Source organism: Limulus polyphemus, unplaced genomic scaffold, assembly GCF_000517525.1.
Source record: "Limulus polyphemus unplaced genomic scaffold, Limulus_polyphemus-2.1.2 Scaffold1023, whole genome shotgun sequence".
NCBI lineage: Eukaryota > Metazoa > Arthropoda > Merostomata > Xiphosura > Limulidae > Limulus > Limulus polyphemus.
Window position 1 is genome coordinate 47,190 of NW_013666633.1, and position 8,127 is coordinate 55,316.

General features: G+C 32.2%; 1 protein-coding gene across 1 annotated transcript in view; it reads right to left on the reverse strand.

Moving 5' to 3' along the window:
• LOC106461745 (transcription elongation factor SPT6-like) overlaps positions 1–8,127 on the reverse strand; it is a 79,362-nt gene that overhangs the window by 46,112 nt on the left and 25,123 nt on the right. Inside the window, exons 15-16 of the mRNA XM_022388778.1 lie at positions 6,099–6,228; positions 1,077–1,227 (exon numbers count right to left, since the gene is read on the reverse strand). Of these exons, the coding sequence (XP_022244486.1) occupies positions 1,077–1,227; positions 6,099–6,228 (281 nt within the window). The remainder of the gene's footprint in view (positions 1–1,076; positions 1,228–6,098; positions 6,229–8,127) is intronic.

Consider the following 8,127-nt stretch of genomic DNA (forward strand, 5'->3'; position numbering starts at 1 on the left):
GGTGTGACAGGGATTCGAACTCGCGACCCTCTGATTGCAAGTCGAGTGCCTTAACCACCTGGCCATGCCGGGCCTTTATTATTTGAAGATCATATCTGAGAGGTCAATCTGTAACCTGAAGATCACTGTCAAAAGATCAATCTGTAATCTGAATATCATAACCAGTAGGTTAATCTGTAACCTAAAGATTACTGTGAAAAGGTCAATCTGTAATATGAATATCATAACCAATAGGTTAATCTGTAATATGAAGATCACTGTCAAAAGATCAATCTGTAATCTGAATATCATAACCAGTAGGTTAATCTGTAACCTAAAGATTACTGTGAAAAGGTCAATCTGTAATCTGAATATCATAACCAATAGGTTAATCTGTAATATGAAGATCACTGTCAAAAGATCAATCTGTAATCTGAATATCATAACCAGTAGGTTAATCTGTAACCTAAAGATCATTGAGAAAAAGTCAATCTGTAATCTGAATATCATAACCAATAGGTTAATCTGTAACCTGAAGATCACTGTCAAAAGATCAATCTGTAATCTGAATATCGTAACCAGAAGGTTAATCTGTAACCTAAAGATCATTGAGAAAAGGTCAATCTGTAATCTGAATATCATAACCAATAGGTTAATCTGTAATATGAAAATTACTGTGAAAATGTCAATCTGTGATTGGAATATCATAACCAATAGATTAATCTGTAATATGAAGATTACTGTGAAAATGTCAATCTGTGATTGGAATATCATAACCAATAGATTAATCTGTAATATGAAGATTACTGTGAAAATGTCAATCTGTGATTGGAATATCATAGTCAATTGGCCAATCTTTAATACAAAGCAGCTTTATTCCAAAATAGTTCAGCTTGCATTAATTTCTTAAAATTACAGACTTACTGGGTCATCTAACAGCAAAGGAGAAACACCAGAACATCCCTTTTGTTTACACCACAATTACAACACATGATTGAGATGAATATAAAGACTCCATTTCCAATATTAAAAGTTAAAACATCTACCAAATCTGAGCTCACACAGCTAAACTTGATGAAAAATTCTAGATAACACACCTTCACACCCTTTTTAATTGGCTTTACACAAATTTTGGCTCTTTCAAAAAACATCTGTCTTGTACATTTTCTGACAAGTGGATCTCTTGAAACCTGCATTGCCACCATGAACTTTGCTGCTTTTAGTGCTTCTTCAGCAGTAGCAAATCGTCTGAAATAAAAAAATTACACATCGACACAATACAAAAACAACTGATACCTCTGAGAAGAAATAATGGTAATTTAAGGATATGCAGGTAAAAATTATTGTAACTTATCAATATCAACCATTAACAATTGGGAAGATCAGGGAATCCAATTAAATGAGCTGTTAGTAAATGAAATGATTACTTTCTTAAAGCAGATCATCAAAAATATTACCAAGAAAATACGTGTGTGTTTAGACTGCCATAATGTCAACAATACTTGTGAACCCCAAGTATAAGACCTACAGAGTAATGATAATGGAAGTTTAGTTTAATTAAATAAGCTGTTAGTCTAAACTTCCATTATCATTACTCTGTAGGTCTTATACTTGGGGTTCACAAGTATTGTTGACATTATGGCAGTCTAAACACAAACATATTTTCTTGGTAATATTTTTGATGATCTGCTTTAAGAAAGTAATCATTTCATTTCTTATAATGATTAAACCAATTCAGAGTCCTAATGAAGAGGCAAAAAGACTGTCTTGCTACTCTTAACTACAGGGACAATAAAGAAACTGCAGTTCTCCTGCACGAAATAATTCTTGTACATGAAAATAAATTCAAAAATATGTATATAAAAAATACTACACAACACATAAACAGTTGAAACAAATTATGAACTAACAGGTAAGCTTACAGAAGTTACTTGTAAACCACTGAGTAAGTTAGTCACCTCACCACTTTATGTAAAGACTGAAGTCCAACAAAATGACTTGCAAAAAAGGGTTGAGTTAAATACATGATTATTCATAATGCATTTGCCTACGTGTTTTTGCAATGAGCCAATTTCCATTGGTCAAACTCTCTAAACTAGAAGCTATGTAGTGAGTTGAAGGCTACCTGACAATAGCTGTAAACAAAAGCTCTGTCCAACAAGAATTGTGCATATGGCTTTCATGAGTGTCATTATCCATTACGTGGTTAGGTCACTTGCACTCATACTACAGCTTATTTATCACTGCAAGATTGCAAAGCAGTAAACAATAACCAATAGTTTCAAGTGTTTTTCAATTTCTACAAAACCTATCATGCTCTCTATCCAAGAGAAAGATTCTGATGACGAAATTAAAATAAAATCTGATACATTATCAAAGTAGAAGAAAATAAAAAACAAACTTGATCATCTTTTTGGCTATAATAAAATCTTAAACAATTACCATATATTTGTGAAATCAATGAAGATTAGAAAATAATAATGCTTTGCAAAATGTGTACACCTGCTAATGAAACCAACACTTTTATCACAGGAGGCTGTGATATTAAAAAATTTGAATTGAAATGGTATGGAGAAACAAACCCATGCTCATATCTAAGTGACTAGTTTAAAGCAACTGATGCAGGATCAAGCTGATTAATAAACAAAAAAGATTACATAAGTGTATATACCATTAGAACTCGAACTGTTTACTATTTCACAAAAATATTTAAATAGGACAACAATTTCATGAACCTCACTGACCTACAACCAATCAACACATGCCCAGAGTTTCAAAATAAAAGGACATATTGGCACCATTAAGATGCTTCTGAAATACATGAATGTAACAATGACTTCACACAAGAAAACATCAATAAAGCTATGGGAAAGAGCCCCTTTATGTTACACTTTAAACCAGGGTTTCCCAAAGTGGTCGATGAGACTGTACATGGGGCAAATAAAGACTTAGGGGTCAATAGGAGGTCAAAAATGGCCCCTAGGGTATGGTTGGCCTATGCAACTAATGGTTGTATGACAACTGCCCCCACAGCCATATCTTCTTACATCTTATAGAAGAATGAATTACCTAAAGAATCAACTGTAGGACAACAAACATTGTAGAAGATTTTCAAAACCACATTTTGTTGGACTTTTTGAGAGGAATAGCCCATAACTTACAGTTCTAGTGTACTTATATTATATAACTTTGCATAGTTCAACATTTTTATTTTATTATAATAAACAAAACTTAACATAAAACCTGTCTTAATTTCTCCTATTTAAATATGTACTTACATTATATAATTTTGCATAGTTCAACATTATAATTTTACAACAATAAACAAAATTTAACACACAACCTGTGTTATTTTCTCCAACTTAATCAGTTTTAGATAATTCATTCTTCTATGAAATACAAGAAATATGTTTTTTTTCCCTATTTTAGTCAGTTATATAAATATAACAAAATATGGCTGAGGAGGCAGTTGTCAGGTTACCGCAACTAACTGCCCTATGTCTAGTAGCAATAGCAAGGGAAGGATGTTCGTTCCTTTTCTTGAATTTTCCACAATGTATAAATTCACATAGTAATGAAAAATACATATTTTAAAAATAAATTTAAATTTAATTACTTGTTTTATTTTATGCTTCTTAAAAAGTATTAATTTGGGGGTCGATAACAACTTTATAAGTTCGTCAAGGGGTCATCAACTCAAAATGATTTGGGAAACCATGCTTTAAACAACAAAACTGTAAGTTTGAGTACACAAAAACTGAGTACTTTCTTTCATTGTGTTAAAAATGGGCATGCTAAAACAGTTCTTCATGAAAATTATACAGAGAAAATAAAGATGAAGAGACCATCTTCAATAAACTGTGACAGCACTGAGGAAAACTGCTGGTTTGGCATTGGACAGGATCAATGTAATATGATGGTGTAAGACTGAAAGCTTGTTCACAACATCTTATGCATCTAGAATGCATTGCAAAATAACCAAACTTAGTAGCTTCTCAAACATGAAAATTTAAAGAGCTCGATTCTTATATGGACATTGTCAATGTCTCCACGAATTATGTGCTGTGAATAATCCAAGTGACTTAAAAACGTTTGAAAGAATCATATTATTTATGCTGTCACTAACCACAGTGACTGAAAGCACTGATGTCTAAGCTTGTTTTTGGCTTTGGGTGACAGGATGCTAATAATAAATAATTTGCCAATAATTTTCTCAGAAAAATTGAAAATCTTTCTTTGTGGCCATAACAAATAACTTCTGAACATCTTGCCTATCATAGACAGACTGATGCAAGATTTTCAGTAGGATGACATTAATTTGTCAAAGATTCAAACTCAAGTAACTGGTGCCATTTCCAGTTTAGAGCAACTTTTGTAGCAATTGTTTTCAGCAGCATGGGAGCAAGAATTCATCAAACTAGTGGCACTTACAAAGGCCAGATATTAACCTAACCAAGTCCATCAAATGTGAAAACTTTCTGCAAAGTGAGCAATCCTTTTATTTAAGCTCTTCTTCACAACTTAAATCAGCATTTTCCTGAGACAGGTCTTGATCTGCTGATGTCATTTTGATGTGTCTTGTACTCAAAATATTTCCCTATATGAGTTGTGTAACTTTGAAAAAAACACATGATGAAATTACTGCACACTACACTTGTGTTAAATGGTGACACATTGAGGGGAGATTTCCTACAGTAAAAGTTTATATAGTGAGAACCTGGTTTGCTGAGCTTTGCAAAAAACATACAGAACTTTCAGGATAGATGCTTTTCCATGAATTTCCAAAATTTGCCAATGTGTCCTTCTGCATCCTAATCAGAAGTGTGCTTTGTAGGTGCAGAGTTAGTGTCTAAAATAATGTAAAAACTTGATTAGTCATGGATGACTAGCAAGTATACCAACTGACTGACATTGATCATCATGAAATTCTAAAGTGTTAGCAACAACTGGCATAGTTCAGAATGCATGCTACTTGTTCAAACAATGCAAAGATCATGCTCAATACTGAACTTGAAATGAATATCTGTAGCTTTTTCTTGTCTTGCCCTCCCCAAATAAAAATCCTTGCTGTATTCTGTATTGACTATTACACATTTTTATATCTGAGATAGGACTTTCTTGGTACCTAATGCATTTCATAAGATTCTTTTTCACACAAAGCATGTGACCTTAAAACAAGCTAGACACATCAGCTGTCAGTATACAGGCAGAAAAGTATAACAATGTGGCTTGAAAACAAAGCTAAACTACACACCTCGTGTAAAGACAGATAAACCAGATGAAGTAATTTTTAAACTAAGATAGACAATCTTAACAGTTGGTGTAAATACAGATAAATCTGATGTAAATGAGTTGTAAACCCAGCAAGACATTTCACCAGTTAGGTTTAATAAAGAAAAGAAAAAATGGTTTATAAACCAAGATGCACAGTTCACCTTACAGTGTAAAGAGATAAACATTTGACAAAGTGGCTTGTAAACCAAATTAGACAATACTGTACAGTGTAAATACAGACAAGTCTGATGAAATAGCTCTTAAGCCAAGGTAGACACCCCATCAGTTGGTGTAAAGACAAACAAGACTGATAAAATTATTTTTAAACCAAGATAGACACTCAACATCAATTGGTGTACAGACAGACATGTCTAATGAAATGGTTAGATACCCCACCAATTAATGTAATGACATACAAGTCTGGAAATAGCTTGTAAAATAATTTTGGCACCATAATAATTAATACAAAGGCAGACAATTCTACAGAAGTGTATTGTATGCTAGTACTCAATAAAAGGGTGTGATAAACTCCAATAATCAGGTATTACAACATATTAGCCATTGTTACAACGATTCTGATAATTAAAGCATTATATCATATTCTGTTTTACAACTAAGGAACATTTCATATCAAAAGTTAAGCTAGCTAAACATATCAAATATAAAACAATATCTGTAATAAAAGAAGGTTGCCTGGTATAATAAACTATCTATAAACCACTACACCATATTATTACATACTAAACCAACAGAGAAAAATATTCTTTACAACTACAACAAATTAAAGATTATAACAGATAATTTATTAATGAAAGTTAATGCACAATTCACATATTTCCACTAACCTGCAGACATATTCTCCCGCTACTTCAAGAGGTGATATCGGGTATTGGTCCACTTCATGACGTTGATAATTATCTCTTAAGTTCTCTCCAAATTGTTCTGGTGTCAGCCCAAATTTTTTAGCCAGCCCATCTGTACAATTCAAAAAGTTATGTTTACCAATACACAAGGAATTTACAATAAATGAGTCAATTTTGGTACAGTGTATGGTGGTACAGGCAATGAATCAGTTTTTATACTCTCTAGAGTGATGTTACAGGTAAAAAGTCAGGTTTGGTACTGTTTAGAGTAATGTTACAGGCAGTGAATAAGTTTTCAGTAATGTTACAAGTATGAATTCATTTTTGTACTATTTAGGGTGATATTACAGACAATGAATTAGTTTTGGTACCAGGAATACTACACTTATACAAATATGAAATTTCATGACTTTTCAATGACCATTTTTAAAAGTTCAAAGATCATTTTGTGTGGGTTACACAAGAAACTGCACCTGGACATACATGTTTTCAAATCTAAAGATTATATGAATATTGATAATGTTTTATATGATGAAAAAAAGTAGTATTTTTTATTATTTATCTAGCAATGTTCAAATGGAACTGAATTATTTGAAAATAAAAATTTTAAATTGTTTCAGCACTTCTTGTTTTCACTGTGAAAGCTTTCAAGGATTCTCCCTTATAGCTTTCCTCAGGGAATTGATCACTGTGAGAAGGCTAAAGTTTCTTTCCTTTTCATCTTTCTTAAAGTTTTCATCAGCTGATGAAAGAAGCTACTTAATTTCAGACTCAAGTCTGATCTTATAATTGAAATCTTCCAGTTCCAATTCAGTTTTTTCAACATTTCTCTTGTCACCTTTCTGTGGCTTCTGTTTTCTGAACTTCTCCTATACTTTTATCTTGCATTTCCAATAAAGATAAGCAATTACACAGTAATGTTTACATTCAGGACACCCCAGCATGTCTAATGTGGTCAATTATAAATAGTTGGTTTTCTGTAACATCTTTATTTACAGAGAAACCCATTTTGACACTAGCATGTTCATGAGAAAGGGAGAGGAGAGTCCACAAACTCTTCAAATCAACTGGAATTGTTTCTTGTCTGAAATACAGATTATACAGTTCATCCTGTCTTCTCTGAAACATATGAACTTATGAATTAGGCAATTGCAAAGATATCATATCTGGATTCAAGTAACTCGTGTTCCTTACCAAGCTGTAAGTTAACCCTTTCGAGACGGGTCACAGGTGAAAGGCCATATCATCTCGTTTGTTCACTATCATTCAAAATTTTATTAAACTACTATTTCATGAATTTATTTCAATAAGTTTGGTATGTATCAAACTGTAGATTATAATTCTAATTTTAGATTCATTATTCAATTTCTTAATTTAAATGTAAATATTAAAAAACACAGAAAAACGTCGATTTGTGTGTGTCATGTGGTATGTTGAATGCAGCACTGGTTCAAATTAGATGTTTGTGAATTCAAAATACTAAGTTTACAGTTTCATACAAATTAGAAAGTCAAATTACCAATAGTGACAAGCTAGAACATAAAATAAGGAAGTCTTATCTTTTCTATTTGCTAAGATATTGCTCGTGTAATAAATCAAACACAGTGGCACCCACCCACTTCTTTCCATTTTTGGAAACGCTCCCTTATATACACTTACTTCTATATAATTACATGAATAACCAATCGGAAGCTCAGAATGTCCCCCTAGTGGTTTTCTCAGCCTTTCTAACGTGGCTAGCACCATTTCTTTCTTTTTTAACCTTAGATTTCATTGAGATTGGTTGTGTCTTTAGTCTGTTCAAAATTTCATATACATCTTAGTTACTAAGCTTGATAAATTATAGTTGAATTCTATGGTATTGATGTAGTAATCTACGATTTTTTGGTTATTCAAATGTAAATATAAAACCTAAAAAAAAAATATTTTGTTTCATATCATCCACGTGCAAAATTTTTAAAGGGTTAGCAACCTATGTGAAGCATCAACCAAGTACAAAGGTTGTAACTAG